Source organism: Diaporthe citri (genome assembly GCF_014595645.1).
Source record: "Diaporthe citri strain NFHF-8-4 chromosome Unknown scaffold_4, whole genome shotgun sequence".
NCBI lineage: Eukaryota > Fungi > Ascomycota > Sordariomycetes > Diaporthales > Diaporthaceae > Diaporthe > Diaporthe citri.
This window is the reverse complement of record NW_025064849.1, coordinates 3,562,034-3,580,544: the sequence shown is the minus strand read 5'-3', so window position 1 is coordinate 3,580,544 and position 18,511 is coordinate 3,562,034. Positions and strand designations below refer to the sequence as shown.

General features: G+C 50.8%; 5 protein-coding genes across 5 annotated transcripts; 3 read left to right on the top strand and 2 right to left on the bottom strand.

Annotated features, from left to right (window-relative positions):
• Positions 1–2,822: 2,822 nt before the first annotated feature.
• Positions 2,823–3,531, top strand: INS49_010148 (uncharacterized protein; the record flags this gene model as incomplete). The annotated part of the gene is made up of 2 exons (XM_043170874.1): positions 2,823–3,467; positions 3,526–3,531. The coding sequence occupies 2 exons, from the start codon at positions 2,823–2,825 to the stop codon at positions 3,529–3,531; spliced, it is 651 nt and encodes a 216-aa protein (XP_043025439.1).
• Positions 3,532–5,174: 1,643 nt separating this feature from the next.
• Positions 5,175–6,470, bottom strand: INS49_010147 (uncharacterized protein; the record flags this gene model as incomplete). Its single annotated transcript, XM_043170873.1, has 3 exons — positions 5,175–5,641; positions 5,704–6,151; positions 6,213–6,470. 3 exons carry the CDS (start codon positions 6,468–6,470, stop codon positions 5,175–5,177), a joined length of 1,173 nt encoding a protein of 390 aa, XP_043025438.1.
• A 4,470-nt stretch (positions 6,471–10,940) lies between these two features.
• On the top strand, positions 10,941–14,153 carry INS49_010146 (uncharacterized protein; the record flags this gene model as incomplete). Its single annotated transcript, XM_043170872.1, has 3 exons — positions 10,941–12,063; positions 12,773–13,089; positions 13,533–14,153. 3 exons carry the CDS (start codon positions 10,941–10,943, stop codon positions 14,151–14,153), a joined length of 2,061 nt encoding a protein of 686 aa, XP_043025437.1.
• An 807-nt stretch (positions 14,154–14,960) lies between these two features.
• Positions 14,961–16,460, bottom strand: INS49_010145 (uncharacterized protein; the record flags this gene model as incomplete). The annotated part of the gene is made up of 1 exon (XM_043170871.1): positions 14,961–16,460. The coding sequence occupies one exon, from the start codon at positions 16,458–16,460 to the stop codon at positions 14,961–14,963; it is 1,500 nt and encodes a 499-aa protein (XP_043025436.1).
• A 526-nt stretch (positions 16,461–16,986) lies between these two features.
• Positions 16,987–17,927, top strand: INS49_010144 (uncharacterized protein; the record flags this gene model as incomplete). Its single annotated transcript, XM_043170870.1, has 8 exons — positions 16,987–17,025; positions 17,098–17,138; positions 17,198–17,216; positions 17,284–17,349; positions 17,422–17,566; positions 17,623–17,661; positions 17,720–17,774; positions 17,855–17,927. The coding sequence occupies 8 exons, from the start codon at positions 16,987–16,989 to the stop codon at positions 17,925–17,927; spliced, it is 477 nt and encodes a 158-aa protein (XP_043025435.1).
• Positions 17,928–18,511: the final 584 nt, after the last annotated feature.

Here is an 18,511-nt window from a genome sequence, read left to right as displayed (position 1 = left end):
TTAATAATAAAAAAAATTAAAGATCTTTTTAAAGATATATAATAACCCTTTTTAAGAGCTCCATATATTAAAAAATATATAAATAAGCAATTATTTCCATTTTAACCATTAAGGCTAAATTATTAACTTTAAAGCTTATAATTAAAGAAATAATGGCTTTAAAATGCTTATTTAAAAATATAACCTTAAATTTAAGCAAGCCTTAAATTATTTATTGCAATAATTAAATAATAATATACCTAATTATTAATAAACATAAATAACTAAAAATAAGGCTTAAATATATAAATATTTAGTAAATATAATTAAAATAGGAATTTAAAAAGAATACCTTTATATTATATACTTAAAAACTAAAAAAATGCTTATAAATAAATTTATTAAAGTTTTATTATGCATTTAATTTAAATATTTTAAAGCTTTTTTAAATCTTTAAAATATAAGGAAAGTAATAAAAAGGAATTAATTTATTTATTAATTATTTTTATTATTAAGTTTTTATTAAAAATCTTAAAAACTATACTTTTTAAAAACTATAATGCAATTCTTATATAAAAATTATTTTATAATTAAAAATTATCTTTTAATTTTTATAATAATATGCTAATTAATTTAAAATCTTTTTTTAATTATTATAATAACTTTTTAACTTTTTTAAAAAACTTTTTTAACCTTTAATTAAATTCTTAATTATAATTTTAAATTAAAATTTAATTATATTTATTCCTTAATATTATTTTTAAAATTAAAGCACTTAATTATAATAATAATATAAGTTTTATAATTTTTTATAGTTTTTTATAGTTTTTATATTATTAATAACTTAATTTTAAAGTTCTTAAGCCTTTATATTAAACTTATTATATTGCTTTAAAGTAATTATAATTTAAGCTTTAAGGTATTTTATTATATCTTTATATTTACTCTTTATAATCTTTATAAATTATTATTATAAGGTAAAAAGCTTTTAAGTATTAAAAGGGATTATGGAAATGCAATTAATATAAATGAAATTAAACTTCTTATGCTTATATATATTTAAAACCTCCTTTTAAGTATATTAAAACTTTTTAAGTATTAAGAAATTACTAAATTAAGCATAATAAAAATAAAGCATAAATAGCAAAAGGGTTATTAAAAGCAGCTTATAGGAATTGCCTTAAATATAATAATAATAATAATTATCTTTATTATTATAATTTATATAAAAATTATTATTATAATTATATATAAAACTTTTAATATAAAGAAAATAAGGAATGCAATGTTTATTAATCTTTTTAAGCTTTTTTATATCCTCTTTCTTTTTCTTATGCTTTATTTTAACCTTTTCTTTAAAAAGGAGTTTTATTTTAAGCTTTAAGCTATTTATATATGCTTAAAGATTCTTTAAAGCTATATTAAGAATTAATATATGCTTTAAAATTAATTTTTAAATTAATTAAGAAACTTACTTTTAAGCATATTATTTAATAATATTTTAATAAAAGCATTAAAGCTTTTGCTATTTTTATTAATAAGCTTTTTATTAATTTAAACATGCTTATATTTCTTTTTTTAAACTTTAAGAATATAAAAAAGCAAAATAGCTTAAGGCTTAAAAGCTTATTTTTTATTACTTTTAGCTATTTTTAATATAATTAAAAAGGTACTTAAAATTAATAAAAATAAGTATTTTTAAATATAAATTTAATTAAAAAGTTTAAAAAAAAGATTTAATTATTAATTATAAGCTATATTATAAAGCTATAAGTAGCTAAAGTTTAAGTAATAAAGTATATATATTATAGGAAAGGTTAAATAATTAATTGCTTAGCAAGTTATAGTTAATATTTTTAAGTATAAATTAGCTGCTTAAAAAAGTAAGGTAGTTAATAAGGCAAAAACTATCTTTTAACTAAGGGGTGTATTATATATATATCCCTAACCCTAATTTATAATCACTTCTTAAAATGCTTAAATAGCTAGATTTCTTTTATTTCCTCCTTTTAAACTTTTAGGAAATAAACGCTTTTATAATTATGCTTTCAAACCCCTCACGACACTTATAGCCTTCCACAGAAGCCACCGATAGCAATGGTACTCCTGCGCCCAACACATTCATATCTGAAGAGTGAGTTTCAAAGCGTCTCAATCAATCTAAGCCATCATTGGGGGCCACTGGGACCCTGGAGTGAGTTGGTAGTCATTGGTGATTCATAAAACGTGATTGGCTGACGCACTGCAATACAAGGCCCCATTTTCGTTGGTACCGTACCCAGGTCCTCCCAAGACCAAGAATGCATGTGTGCACACTACGGAGCACCAACATGAGCAGTCATAAGTTTCTTCCCCGCGCGCACTGAGCCAAATGTCTCTTACTCGACATCCTTTGTATCAAATCACAGTGGACCTACATCTTGTGACGACACCTTCCCAATAAGATCACGTACCACGCTGTCTTGGGCGACGCTTCCGCGGCCAACGTCGGCCTCTTCCACTTGCACATCAATTTTACCCTGTCACTGATCCTTCTATGTCACTCTTACCCATGTCTGTCTTGTCTATGAGTACAGGAAAGTGACCTCTCAATTGCGCACTCATGACTGACTCGAGGTTTACCGTGGCTGGAACACTTGCGGCCATGATGAGATCCACAGGTCACTGGGGGCTGGATACTAGCTGCTGTGGCAGCAGCATCAGTGCTCCATATCCTGATATCCAGGTTTCGAAACTACCAGGTAAGAGGAAAGGGGGAAAGGTCTCGTCGTCAAGGTTACCAGATCCAATTCTGAGCGAGCTCACAGGCTGATCTGGTTCTTGCTCGCGAACATGGATGTGACATGCCTCCTGAGCTGCCCAAAAAATGGCCACTGTTAGGTATCGACAGGATCAGAGAGCTGTGGCAGTCCAACGCAGACGGCCATCTCTTGGAATTCCTCTGTTCCATTGCCCAGGACTATGATGGCAGAAACAATCTTTGCCAATACCTCCTGTTCGGGCCACGAGCGTATCATATTCTTCATCCTGCCAATGTGGAGTCTTTGCTATCTACGAATTTCAAAGACTACGGTTTTGGATGCAGGCCGGCAGTCTTTGCGCCTTTACTTGGCAACGGCATCTTCACTCAGGAGGGCAGTGCGTGGAGGTACTCAAGAGAACTACTTCGCAAACAATTCGTCCAGGCGAAGTATCAGAACCTCGAGTCATCTTTCGCCGAGCATGTGGATAACCTCATTTTGTCCATGCCACCAAGTGGCGTGGTCGATCTGCAGCCCCTCTTCTCCAGCCTGACACTAGACACCTCAACAGCGCTATTGTTTGGGCGGTCGGTCTACAGCCTCAGAGCTAGCATCGATCAGGCCGCGGAGAACAAGGTGTTCGCAGAGAGCTTTGAGATTGCCCAAGAAGGACTTGCAAAGCGGTTCCGAATTGCGCCCTTCCACTTTTTCTACAACCCACCTGGCTTCCGCCGCGCGTGCCGAAACGTGCGTCGATTTGCAGAGAGGTATATCTGTCAGAGGAAGCTTGGGAAGCAAACACAAGGAATAAGCGAGTCAGGGGGGAGATTTCCGCGGTCATGGAGGATGAGATGCATCCGACGAGAGAGCACATCAAGAAGATGCCATTTCTAGCCTGTCTCGTCAAAGAAAGCGAGTGACCCGATTCACAAACATCTCAAAGAATTGCTAATTGAATTGCTCCCCTCAGCGCTTCGCCTGTACCCATCGGTACCTCTGAACAACCGCGAGGCAAATCAGAACCACCATCTTGCCAACCGGCGGCGGCCCAGACGGCAACAGTCCAATCCTGGTGAGGAAGGGGAGAGCTTGTCGTATTCTCTCAATACATCAACTCCTGCGTGAAAAGCATATACGGGGAGGATGCCGACGCGTTCCGACCGGAGCGGTGGGAGACCGGAGAGCTGTCGGACATTGGCTGGGCATATTTCCCATTCAACGGCGGACCAAGGCAACCGGTTGTCGAGTTGCAGTCAATGCAGTTGGTTAGTTATTCGGTTTCGCCTTTGCAGGCAGAGACAGTAGATATCACGAAGTTTTCGTATCGCTGCCAGGATTGAGGATATGCTTGTGTCCTTGTGAGGATACATCAATCACTCCTGTCCGTGCCACAATTCAGATCTAGGCGAGTGTGAGCCCACGAAAGTAGTCAACGCAGACAGGGAAACACTCAATAAACATGATTCAGGCCAGGACATCCGTGGAGACATCTCTAGAGTGGAAGGAGTTGCAAACTTTATGTGGCAGTGAACCAATTGTCATCGCTGCACGGCATCTCCAAGACAGTCAGCCTCAAGTCGGGGAGCCGAGCCGTTATGTCACCCCAAGATAACGTTTTGTTTGGGAATTTGCTCACAATGCAGGATGCCCCAATTGTTAATGTAGAGTTTATGCGAGCCAGGGAAGCAGACAGTGGGCTTTGCCTATTCCAGCCGCATGCCTCACGAGTCACGTTTCATCCACTTCACCCTCACGACATCCCAGCAGTACGCGTACAGAGGCATGGGCCAATTTCGCATGAAGGGTCGGCCGTCACAACGAATGCGTCCTGTTTCAAATGAGCGTGACGTCCAGAATCACACGCAGCGTCGCTTCTTTGCGCTCGGAGGAAAACCCGAGACCAGGGAGTTCGCAACTCTGATGCTCTGGAGGAGTGCGTCCTCCCCCTTCCCTCTCCAGATGTCGCCGGGACTGTAAAGGGTGGGAGGGGCTGGAGATATTGATGAGCTGCAGAGGAATCATTGGCCCGGTGTGGCATCGCACAGTGGATTGAGTTTGCAAAGGTTTTGGAGTCGGTCCTTGAGGGCTGGAGTCGTGTGTGAGGGCAAACTATATGTGCTTTGGGCAGCAACTGCGTTGGCAGAGGCAACATTAGTGCTTATGCAATGCGGACAGCACCACTCCCGAACGCAAGTCGTTAAAGCACATATCTAAGCTAGTATGGTTAAATATCATATACAGTCAAGCGAGTCATGGCACTCTAGTTCTAGTTTGCACAGAATGGTATGATTTGGCTATTAGAATTTAAGGTCAACAGCTTAGATAGTCCCCATAGCTCCATACCCATAAACCAACCTCATTTGACACGCTTCTGAATAGTATGTGGTAATAGTAGTACATCATGGTTATATTGTTGTTACAGACACGGGGACCTCCGCTCGTCCAAGGGTTCGATCACACGGGACTGCGGTTCAGGTGGCCCTTGAACATCCGCAGGTCCTCCTTACTCGAGCCCCCACGCTCCGACCCGGACCCGGACGCGTTGGTCGACATGGGCTCGATCTTGACCCGGACTGTACTGGTCTTGACAATTCCCCCTCCCTGGACCAGCTTTGTCGTCGACGCCTTGTCGTCGTGCGCCTCATCCTCCTTGTCCACGCGTGTGAATAGCGTCCCCATGTGGAAAATGTCGCTGCTGCGGCGCAACGCCTTGTTCGACGAGCCGATCGTCGGTGGCGGCTGCGCACCCCGGCCCGATGCGCCCCCAGGGAGTTGCTTCGATGGCGGGAAGTAGGACTCGGTCGACAGGCCGAGGCGGTGCATGATGACCTTGAATAGTGGTCGGATGCAGGCCAGGCTTCCCGCTGTGACGGCCAGGCCGCCTTCGACGGTGGACCAAATGGCGATGTCGACAGTGGCAACTACATTGCATGTTGGTTAGTAAGGGGGTAAACACGGGTAGGATGATAGATGGCGGGCTTACACAGAAAGTCGGGATTCCTGAATGTCTCAACGTAAAATAGTCGGACAACAACGGCGGAACTCGCGATGCAGCCCATGCTGAGCAGTGGTATGATGGCGACCTTCATTCTCCGCTTCATGTTGAGCTTGCGCACAATGAAGATCGGCAGTAGGGCGAATGTGAAGTCGCAGATTATGTTGAGGCTCGAATAGAGATATGTGAGGGCGATGATGATGCCAATGGGAATACACGTGCCGGGCTGCTCCTTGTGCCAGAAATAGGAGACTGGGTGGCACTGGAGCGTGGTGACAAAGAAAAACACCAGCCCGGTCATCACGTTGATGGCCAAGGCGACGTAAATGAACCAGACCTGGATGCGCTCGACGATGATGCGCAGCAGGAAAATTCCAATTGAGATCTTGGAGAAGATCATGGTCCAGCAGTACCAAATATAACAGTAATACCAGAACTGTGGAGATGTCCGGGTCAGCTGCGTGGAGAGCCATATCATGGCGTCGGGGGGAACTCACCTGCATGGCGTTGTCGAAGTCCGCCTGTTCCAGGTCCGCGTAATGGCGACCGGTTCCGTAGTGCACACCGACATTTACACATGTGACAAAGAGGATGAACATTATCGTCGCGAGCAACATGAACCAGTCGTCCACCCCAAAGGCTCTCACCATGCGCGCGCGCACATAAGCCCTCAAGGTGAACGAGATGAATGCCATCGTCACGAGGAAGATGGCCACCGCCGAGAGCACCGGCCCGCGGTTCTCGATGCCGGCCATGGTGGTAGGTGATGATGGTTGATGGTGACGGGTAGTGGCGAAACTTCTTTGTTGTTAAAGCGACCTCGTGGTCGCCATTCCTTTCCGGTGTCTTTCTTTGTTTCTTATCTTCCCTTCCTCCCTCTTTTCGCGAACGGTCGTTTGTTGAGGTCGAGGTTGATATAAAGTCGAAGGCTGTCGGGAGGCTATATCAGGAGAGAACACTAGGGGGTGGCCAGTTAAAGGCTGGGGGGGCAGGAAAAGTCCACTTACCGAGTGTGCGGTGTTGAGCCTAGCGCATATTAAAAGCTTACGGGTTCATCAAACACTCGTCCTTGATCCTTGACGGTGCTTCTAGACTAGCACGTAGCCTGCTGCCATACCCCTGATGCCCTGCCAGAGTGACATTCATACATATCCAACAGGGGCACCGCGTAAGATTTGCGGAATATTAGAGCATAGGAACCAGCGAGCGCGGGGGCACACATAACATCGGCCGAGCAAGTTCGGACAAGCGGTGCATGATGCAATGTCACTGTGAACTCTGTGTGATCTGGGCGGCATGGAGACGTCCAGTGTGGCGGTCTTCACATTCGAGTGAGGGGACTTGGAGGCTTCGTAGTCTGGCCAGAAAAACGGGGTCTTCCGCTTCGGCGGGAATAATCACCAGGGTGTGACTGTCTCTCCTCCATTGCGGGGCGATGATCTTTGGGCAGAGTTGCATTTTAGTCCTCGGTCGTTCGAGCCCAGCTTGTCGGTCGCGTTGACGATTAGCTGGGCCTTCCTGGCCTGCCACGCCTGCTAAAGAAGGTGTCTGAACGACTTCGGGATTAGTGCGGTGGGTTCTTGTCCGGACCCGGGGCGTGGTCCGAAACCTGCGCTAGATCTAGTACCACACAAGGGCCCTCCTCCGCTTGGTGATGCGTCTGGCGTGTGAAGGCTCGTTGCTATTGCAGTAGCCTCAGCATGGGGGTGCAGATCCCCACCCGAGCGTGGAACGTCGGCAGCTGCCAACCTCGGGCACGCAATCTTGTTCGGCAGGCCTCACCTACTTTGACAGCGGCCGGCTGTTGGCACACTCGCGCTTGAAGCAATAATGCGCCATAGTTGAAATTGGAATTCATAGCTGATGTCGTTTTGAGTTTCCCGCACATGGAGTATATTACTGCCCGGCCCTGGACTCTCGTCGGGGTCTCCTGGCCTGACACGATCGTATCCAAGGCTTGACGAGGTGGGATCCATGTTCGCGAAATCTCACTTGGTCGTCGGGTCTAATTGCCGATGGAATTGGGGCAGAGCTTGCGCGGGCCGTTGGGCACCCGGATGTGCTCTCTGCGCCGTATGACATATTCCATGTGCTACTTGCCGTATGCCAAATACCATATACCATATAGCTGCGTAGGCAATATCATCACGAGGCACAAGTCTGGTGCGCCACAGAGGCCACTGTGGAGAGAGGCGTTGTTACGGTGGGATAATGGGAACAGTGAAGTGAAGCCCCTGCATATAGGTGGCTTCGTCTTGTCGGTGAGTATGAAAATCCCAATAGCGGCAGAAGCTTTCGGCTGGGAGGTATAATCGTGCCCTTGTCGGCAGCCCTACACTTGGGCACGAGCGCCGTTTTCTGCCTTCGTTCGAGGAATAAGGGTCACCAAAGGTCTGGCGTTAGCCTCGAACTTAGGTTGCTCTCGAGTTACCAGTGGTTCGGAAATGTCTCAGACAACAGCAAGTGGAGGTTAAACCTTCGAACTCGAGGGGGTCCGGAAACCTAAACGACGTTGCTCTGCCTGCACGGCAGGACCTAGGCCCTCCGGTCAAGCGGAGCTCGCGAATGATCGTCGAGCTGCAATTTTGAAACACGTCGGCAGCAGGGTGCAGGGTGAACTTAACCTTCAGCTGCAGCTTCGGTGACAATAGTCTTGTCCGCCAACCCGGTCCATAGCATCGTCTTGGGTAGCATCAGTAGAGTCTCGGTCCTTGACAGCCGCGTGCTTGCCCGACTCTGAGCTCACAAATATGCCGACGCCAAAAACGCCATCTATCAGGAATGTGTGTGCAGGTGCGCGTTTTGCGAAAAACCTTCCCACTCTGGTAAGTGTCCCCGACGACGTTGCTTGAGCCTCTGAAACCACGTGGATACCGTGACATCGCCGCCTCATGGCGTTTCGAAACGGGAAGGCCGCCGTCGCTGGCGACTGGGCTCACTGAAGATCAGGGGCCCAGGTCTCTTTTGCTTGCACACATTTGGCACACCAGTACCCTGGCGACAGGGCTTAAAAATACTGTGACATCGCTTACCAAAATCTGCAGGCCTAGCAGGCAGTTTTGGTGGGCCATGGAGCACCGGCAAAACCATTTCGCCCCTCGCCTCGTAATCTCCTGTTGGGCGTTGTTTCCAACCGAACTATTTGCAGAGCTAGGCACGTCGTGAGACTGAGGACACGGCGATCATTATCCGAGTCGGGCCGTCCAGCTAGTCTGAAAAGGGAGTCCCGCACCCCTTTTATCCGGCAGCCCCGGCCTCGCTACCAGGCTTGCGGTCGCTGGCCATTGTCTTCCGGGCTCCGCTTTCGAGCCGGGCTCGCGCGGAGACACTGGGTTTTTTCGTTGCCTAGTTGTAAGCCCGGACTACTATGGGGTCCTTGATCACCTTGAGCTTCACATGGTGGGATTCGGCAGTCCTTCATCCTGCGCTCCCATGAAAACACGTGGGTAGCGTTGACCTCGCGTACCGGAGGATTTCCTACCTGTTGCGCTCGTTCTTCCGATTGCGACGCAGCCGCTGTGAAGAAGCAACAGGTGTCATCGTGCCATCCACCGGTCTGGGTTCGAAAGCAGGCTAAATTCGAGTCCATTGCGTAGACGTCCATCAGCTCCAATGGAACTAGGTGCGAGCGTGGAATAGATAAACAGCGCGGCCGTGCGCAAGAGATCCGGCTCAAATCTCCGACAATGAATGCTCCTGTGTGATCGATTGCGACTCTGGAGCGGCGGCTTGTGCTCGCGAAAAATGACCGGTCCCGGCTGCCGACGGCTCATTCTGCGCGCTGGTAAACACACACATCACACAGCTCGACAAGCGTGACGGAAACGTGACGGAAACGTGAGAGATGCGTGCCGGATCGAGACGAGCAAAGACGGTGGCTCTTTGTTAACAGGCGCGATGCAAGAGCATTGTGCTGCAACGTTCCAGGTGTTGTTTTCCCCCTCATTGCTGCTGAAGGAATTTGCACGGTGCTTTGCGTTTGGGCCAGAACAATCCACGATGTTGAAACCTAAGTAGTGCGAGAATGTGTTACCTTTATCCACAGGTGTATGAGGACGGATGTGCAGTTCGAGAAGGGGCAGCTATTGTGACGTCGTGTCCAGCTCACTTGAGTACTTTTCGAGAGACTAAAAAGCCGTGCGATAGGGGCAAGGTCATAATATCGACGTGTGGTCCTTGCCCGTACCACGGGGAACCACAGAATCCTGCCGGGTCAGGGAAGGCATCTGCCCCGGCCCCAGGCAGCCCACAGCATTCAGACGCACCACGGAACCCCGAAAAACCGGAATCGATTGAGGATTCAGCTCCTCCCGGTAGTGGTTCTGCAACGTCAACGTCAGTGGATTGGCAAAAGACAGGGGTTACACGACTATCGCGATTTAGATGGGCAGGCGTATGGAGATAGACAGGCGTTTGCGTGGTTCGGAAGCCGGTAAAGATCTTGTATGGTCAGACACACAAGAAGAGCATCTTTCTGGGAGGTCATGACCCGCCAAGAATGACTGTGCCAGCAGATGTGATGTGTCGCTCTTGATGCCCAGACAAGTGTGGTCGCCAAGGCAAAGCCAGGTTGTGAGAGCATGGCCTTCCAGTGTGCGGGGCGCCACGCAGATTGCATGGTGTGTGCGAGACTGACAGTACACCATTCGTCGCGAGGTCCAAGGCCTTCTTGTTGGCAACGCAGATGGACTGGCGTTTTTGAGGCTGAAAAAGCATGCAAAGGAGACGTGGCAAGGCATCATCGTGTTGCTGGTTCCGGGGTCGGAGGCGTTAGAGGCCGTTCGGCAGAGAAAGGGCACCCCCAGAAAGGCCGCATAGCGACTTCCGGCGCTGACCGTCTTACTGCCCGCGAACACGCCCGCAGGTAGGCACGAGGTAGGTTCATGGCTTGGCCTCGAAATCCCCAAGAAATCCATCACCTGATTTTTGTTTACGTCTCTGTCGTTTTCCTGGCGTTGGACGCCGCAACCCTGCTCCGTAAGATCCCGTGAGTCGGGTCTGCTTGGCGTGGAGTTACCGGTCTGCTGGCGTGACCTCATAGCCTACTTGAGAGGCGCATAGGTGCAGCAGAGACCAGCAAGTGGAACTCGGGAGTACCAACAACTCGTCAACTGCTGTGCTCCCTCCGAATATTAGGCACGGATCTCTCAAGAGGAACAAACCTGCACCGATTTTGCAAGAATCTTGAGCGCAATAGACGCAGCGGCAGTACGGCAAAAGGTATCATGTGCATCGTCCTCCTCACCACCGCGCATCCCAAGTATGCGCTCATCGTGATCGACAACCGAGACGAATTCATCCTTCGCCCGACATCACGGCCACACTGGTGGAGCACGAGAGCTTCTCAGCAGCCTTCCAGGACGCACACGCCCGATGTGTCATCGCAGCAGACGGGCGTAGACGGTCAGCCGCCGAATGGCGATTCGGAAGAGATTCAGCACATCCTCTCGTCCCGAGACCTGCAGCGCGCCGAAAGGGGCACATGGCTTGGAATCACCAAGTCGGGCCATTTCTCGGTGCTTACCAACTACCGCGAGCTAGACCCCAGCAAACTGTGCCAGCCGATCAGCGGACAGCGGAGCAGGGGGGCCATGGTCACATCATGGCTGGAGAACTCGGCAGAGCGCAGTGTAGGCGATTATGTGGAGGCAGTGATGGCAAGCGGCGGCTGTCAGGGTGTCGGCGGCTTCTCGCTCATCTGTGGAAAGTTGAGGCGGAGACGTGAAGGGGGTGAAGACGGGCTGGAGCCTATGGCGATCCTGTCAAATCGTGCCGAGCACCCTGACCAGATACCGTGGATCGTTGGGAAGAGAGGCGAGACAGTTGGACTTAGCAATGCGGCGTTTGATGACCCTGTGGAGTGGCCCAAGGTGAAGAACGGAAAGTCTCTGGTCAACCAGGTTGTGAGCGAAGCGGTCGAGAAAGACATGAACGAGGACGAATTGCGGGAGAGGCTGTTCTGGGTCCTGGACCAAGACACACTGCCTACCCACCCAGGCAAGAGCCTGGAGGACCATCTCACGGAGCTCAAGGAGTCTGTGTTCATTCCCCTGATAGGCGACTCGAAACACCGGGACGACATGGTGAGAGCGGCGAGCAATGGAACGGACGGGGCCAACCACGCCGACCCCGAAGTGCAAGAGACGCTGTCCAAGGTCGTGGGAGCTCAACGGCCGGACCCTCAAACGACGGGATTCGCAACGGGCATGTACGGCACGCAGAGGCAGACGATCATCCTGGTGGACTGGGACGGAAACGTGACCTATACCGAGAGGGCATTGTGGGATTCAAATGGCAGCGCCATAGAGAGAGGCGAAGGAGACATGACCTTCAGATTCGGCGTCGAGGGTTGGGAATAGACGGTGCATAAACGAGAATGGCAATGGGATTCGCAATGGCAAGACTGACGAGTGACGACGCCTGCATTAGCATTGATCGATGTCTTCAATAGAATGAATGAATGATGGATCGTTCCCACTGGATTGAATTGGACCCTGGCAAAGCATTGTGGACGACGCCTTCGACCAGCTGGCTGCCTCCACAACTGACAGACACAGGAACTGCGGACACATTGCTGTTGGGGCAACACATGGTTTTGAGAAGGAGCTTCAGCATCCATTGTTCCTCGCGCTGGGAGACCTTGGACCTGTTCGGGCAGGAGCGTGTCGCACCTGCTGTCTCCATCTCTCAGTGCACCAAGTCACGCCTCAAACATGAAAGTCACTGATCGTCTTGGAATTGTCCTCTGATTGTACTTTCCTCGGAGTTCGAAGGCACCTGCCGTGTCAACCAGGTGAGCATGAACGCACTTCATCACTTGCTGTCGTCTTCAAATCAGCCGGCCCTCTTTGTCAACATCTCGCTCCCCAAACACCCGCCGCCACTACCACTATCGCCATCTTCACTTCTCCTCCCTGAGTCTTGACATTGCCACCGAACGCTCCACGGACAGCTTCCTTACGCACAGTCCGTACCACGCTCCCACTCATCATGACTACAGGTACTGGGCGAACCAACGTTGGTCCCCATCCGATTGACTGCGCATCACCCATCTCAGCCCCCGACTTCGACCCTGACTTCAACCTCGACCTCGACCACAACGAGAGGCCATACCCAGAGCAGCCAGCCGAAATAACCCAGGTCTTCTACTTTCTGACCTTCACCTTAAAGGAGGGTATCCAGCAGACTGTGCACGCCTTGTTCCAGAGCCTCAAGTGCACCTATCTGCTAGTTTCTGAGCTCCACAGACCCTATCTCGACTCCGTCCGCGTCCTGGTTCCCTTGTGGCTGGCTGTCATCCACGCTATCCTTCTCGTCTTCTTTGTCCTAGCCCACAGGACTGCCGCAGACGCCATCCAACGGCTTCACGAATCAGTCGACGGACCGTTCGCACGATTCACGGAATGGACCAACCACACCGTTCCTCGCGTCTTCCGACGCCTCGCTTGCCGTTCAGGAAGCGGCCCGTCATCAGTGCTCCATTCGGCCCCGTCCAGCACAATGGCAGGATGATCCTCCCATCCCATCCTGTTCCTACTTCTGAAGTTTGCGGCGATCATGTCTTTGGTGAGGTGGCGTCTGGAGGCGGAAAGGATAAAAAGGAGGGATCTGGACGACCACCCACCCCCATCATCGAAACCCTTGAAGATTCGACACCACGACAGTTATCCAAATCACGCACATTCAACGTCTTATCCGGAATCACAGCGTCCTTTTCTAGGTCAACCTTAGCCCCCAGTCGTCGGACCACTGCCTCATCGAACGGATCCTCAGCCTCTCTCGTCCAAGCCGCAACGGCTGACACGTCGCTGTCCAAGCCGCCCACTTCCTCTCGGCTCCCGGTCTCGAAGAGTGGTCGATTGTCTCTGGGCTCGCACAAGTCGGACTTGTACCTCACTCAGAATCCTTGCTGCATCTATACCGAGCAGCCCTCAGCGTACTGGACGGGCCGCTTCAGCTCCCTGCACGACAAGTTCCTGGCCGAGTGTCTGACCACCAACAATCTGCTGAGCATACTTGATGCTCAGGCCGACAGCGCGAAAGCCCGAAATCAGCAGCTACAGCCGCATCTACTGCGAGAAACACAGTACACCCGATTCAACACTCGTCTCCCCCCCTCGGCCACCTCAGCCGCCATTCTCCAACAGACCGGTGGCGGCGGCGGCCCGGGCAGCGACACAGGCGGAATGCATGCTGCGGATGCTGAGCTGCTGCTGGACGACGACGAGCGATGCAAGCGGGTGTTCGTTCATCTCGAAGCTTTTTGCGCCACCGATGAAGCCCGGAGGAGCTTGTTCGCGTTCCAGCAGGACTATGCGCGCAAGACGCGCCGTGTCAAGCTCCTTCCGAGGGGTGGTACTATGGGTGACCGCAACTGGGGCTCGTACATATCGCGGATGGGCGTGAAGAGAATCGGAAAGAGGGCAAGCATGTACTAATCAGTGTGAAGGATGGGAGGGGTTGCTATCAAACTGGGTTTTGCATCTGGCAGAAAAGCATGACACCACTGATGTGTCCGAGAGAACGAGCACCGGCTATTTGCACTTTGCTTACAGGAGATTGCTAGCATCAGCATCCGGCTGACCAGTTCACGAATTAATAGAAAGGGTTTGGTGCTGCTGTTGGGTAATGGTGTACTGTTAGCTTATTCTTATATGAGACATGCAGAGACGGCCTACTTGAAATAATTAGAAAATGAGGAACCTACGGGAAGTGGTTTGGCCTCTGGACCATGACACCGAAACCAGTGAAAAATCAATCAAGCGATGATCTCGCAATGAATGTTTTTATGCACCAAAACTGCGTGGAGGTGATCTACAACAACGAGGACATGACGCCGTTGACCCTACCGGGTATGCCTTTTAACGCCTTCTTTCACTTGGGCCAGATAGCCAGCCCACCAATTCTTTTTGCCTTTAAACGCCAACCGCTGAAACCCTTTTTCCAAAGACCATATGTGTGACCGAGAAAGGGACAGCCGATCATCTTCATGGCCGGCTCAGACCCTCACTGTGATAAGATGATAATCATGAAACAGCCGCCGGCCCCTTTCCAGGCAGTGCTTTACCTGGTTCAGCTAAGCAGGGCAGATGTCACATCTGCAGTACGCCCCGGACCGTTTTTCCATATATCACGGGCCGAAAGACACCGCCAGGCCGTCGCTTCTCTGGACTGATAATGATCTTGGACTGTAAGGTGTCGCTTCCATCGACGAGGAGGCCGGGAGAGTCGGAGAAGGCGGAGTCCTAGTTCGCCTTTTTCCACAGCCTCAGGTATTCTGCCAGCTGCTCGACCTTGCTGGCGAAGAAGGTCTGGCGGGCGTCGCTGCGCCAGACCAGGACGCCGATCTCCTCGGCGTAGCGCGAGAGGGCGTCGTACTCGGCCTTGGAGTCGAAGTCCTTGAACAGGAAGCCCGGGGTGGCGCGCATGCGCTCGTTCTCGAGCTGCCAAAGGCGAATCTGGTCGACCACCGTGGGCGGCAGCACGGGCTTGGTGTTGAGCTGCGCGACGCGGTGCATCTGCTCGTGCGCGTGCGTTGCCAGGTATGACACGATCTGGTCCGCCGTGATGCCGTAGCTGATAGCCTTGCGGATCGAGTCGCGCGTCAGCCGGCCCGTCACCATGCCCGAGAACCGGTGCCGCAGGTGGCAAAAGAGCGACAGCACGCATATCTGCAGCGGCGACGTCGTGTACGCGTAGATGCGGTAGTTGGTCTCGACGATGATGAAGCCCTTGTGCTGCCCGCTCTCGCCGGCCCCGCCGCCCCCTTCCCCGTGGCCGGCAGCTATGGCGGCATCAAAGCCTGATGACACACTACGCAGTGCCGATGCGCCGCTCGTGAGGGTCGTGGCAAGCCGAGTTGGGAAGTACTGGTGGTGGTTGGTCGTATCGATGTAGACCAGGCCAAAGTCCACCAGGTTCGGAAGCATGTTCTGACGTTTCTCAGTCAGTGCGTTCGTGTCGTAGGCCCTCCCTAGCTCCAGGCTGGCAAGCATGAATAGGAAACTTAGCATGTCGACACTGTCTAGCTTGGACTCTCTGCCTGCCTGCTCTGCCTCCTTGCGCGCCTGGTCAGCCGCCTCCAACCACTGCAGCAGCAGCGTCCACACCTGCGCGTTCGCCTCTTGTAGCAGGAACGTGAAGCCTGACTGCGTGATTCCCACGCTTCCCAGTCCCCTCCGCTCGACTAGACGGCCTGCCACCAGCAGGTCTTTGACGGAGGCCTTGGGCCCAGAAGACCCAGACACGCTTTCCCCACCCCCCATTGCGACACTGTTCACCACGAAGTGCAGTATATCGTCCCACTTCTTCCGCGCATATTTGTCGAGGAAGGCAATGTCGACGTGTTCGGGCACCGGGAGCGAACTAGGCACGCCGAAGCTCTGGTGCTCACCACCGCCTTCGAGGGCCAGGCGCAGGGAGTTCTTGAAGTTGGTGGTCAGGGCCATCTCCTGTGGCTTGTCCTTCACCGCCATCGAGATTGATACTATGTGCAGGCGCCTCAGAATCCCGAGGGCATGGTCGCGATCCTTCTTAGCATCGGGCTTGACCCAGGTATCGAGGTCGTCGAGCAGCAGAGGTGTGGGCATGTACAGGATCGCCATGACGAAGGTCTTGGCGAGGTTCGGCAGCATGCGCCGGAAGATGGCAAAGGCGGTGGAGGGCTGCTGGTAGAGGCGTCGGAAGACTGCCCCTGAGAGCTTCTCCAGGTAGTCGGAGAGGGTGAGGGAGGGCGTTGCCGACATGATGGGCCAAACTTGCGAGGACGAGGGAGGTGAGGCAGGAAGCTGCTGGTTGGCGTCTGCCGCGGCCAGTCACCGCCGTTGAGAGAGTCGAGGCGAGGACGCCGCACTGTTATTGCATTGCTTGGGTGTCGATAGATGGTCGGCGTATCCCCCGATGGCACTGCCCAAACTGACTGCGAACAAGTCTGTCGGGTGGCGTGGCAAGGAGGACACGGCTCCGTGATGGTCGGAGTCAAGACTTGGAGCCTGGAATCGAAATGTAGAAGTCGTCAGTCACGACTATAGCGTGGGCTGCCCTTAGCCGTCGTGCGGCAGGGGTGTGTGCAGGGGGTGGGTCCCCTCCAACACCAGTGCCTAGCGATAAGCCAACCCACCTGTGACGTCTGGGGCTTCTTCAGTGCGAGTCGCCAGCCAGAGACCAACCAGACCAGACAACTTCACGGGTCAACCTCACTGTGCTGGGGATCACTTCTAGGTTTTTTACATATCACAATATCAAGCAAGGCAGCTTTCTGGGGCCCTGATCATGTCGTCCATCTTGAGAGCCGAGCAATTCGTTCCGAGAGTCAGTCGCGCAACATCGAATCCAGCTAGACCATGGCCCTCATGACTGACGCTCGGTACATTCCCTCCTTAGGTTCTGAAGAACTTCATGGCAACATCTGGCCTGGAGCCAACGTGAGTTCCAGTTGCTCTGCAAAAGGCTAGAACAGACTGGAAAGACTGACGGCTCGCAGGTTGCTAGGGAACAATAATGTGAGAGAGCTGAAGGCGTGATGTCTCTATTCGACGGCTTTTGTACTCATCGTGACTGTCACTACAGCTGCGTGTCGTTGCTGCCGGCCCTGGAAAGGTCACATTTGATCTCCATATACATAAGCAGCACACGGTAAGAGAGCAAGACAGGGACAGAAAACCCAGTTTGAATAGGACGAGCTTGAGATGCTGACGCATCGCCAAGAACCGGTTGAACATCCTGCACGGCGGAACCATTGCTAGTATGGTTGATCTTGGAGGCTCTCTTGCTGTGGCGTCCATGGGACTATACTCTACGGGTGTCTCGACGGACCTGAACGGTACGCGATCTCGCGCTGTGCTGCTTCAACGTGAGTGGGATGGCTGACGGACACCCTCAAGTTTCATATCTGTCTGGTGGTGGCAGAGCAGGACAAGATCCGGGTCATTGCTGAGTGCGAGAAGAGTGAGTGTCCCGACTTGGTGTCTATCTAGGAATGAGATTGCTGACACAATGCCTGCAGTGGGTAAAACCCTGGCGTATACACACATGAAGTTCTTCAACGGCAAAGGAGACATGTTTGCGAGAGGAAGTCATACGAAGTGAGATCCTGTGGAATGGCGCATGTGTGTCTGGTCGCAATACTGATTTCGTCTAGGTTCATTGAGAAGGCGCGTCAAGATCAACAAACTCCGTATGCCCTCCCAGCATGGGACAAAGACCTACCTTAGATGACCAGAACGAGGGGCCCAAAGTGTGGGAAAGGCAGGTTGAGCTACCTAGAAAGCAAAACTGGGAAGAGTCCTCTTAGAGCAGGCTGGTCTTAAAGGCGGACAGCCGCTCAAGCAGCCGGACCTCAACACTTCAAGGAAAAATTCGAACCTAGAGAGAATTCAATGCAGTTATATTTGCTCTTGTGAGCCAGATGAAACAGGCTCCGAACTGAGCAATTGATGATAGTTGACAGGGTAACTAGCCACTGCCAGCATCCGATTGCGTACCACCCTCGGGTCTGACGGCGTCAATCCTGTGTCTCCATTCTCAAGGAAGATTTCGAGACGTGCAAGGTCCCCGAGCGCCAACAAAGTCATACCATGGCAAGAGTCGACGTTAACAGTAGCTGGGTTGATAATTTGTACCGCTTGTCTTGACGCCTGAGGCCAGCATAACCGGTGGGGCCAATATTCAGCGGGGTTGGAGGTCGCTTAAATTTCAGTGCACAGAATTTTCCTCCCATCACAACCACGAATACTTTTCAGGAAGAAGACCACTTCACGACGCTGCTCGAGCCAGATCGTGTCGAAACCACAATGGA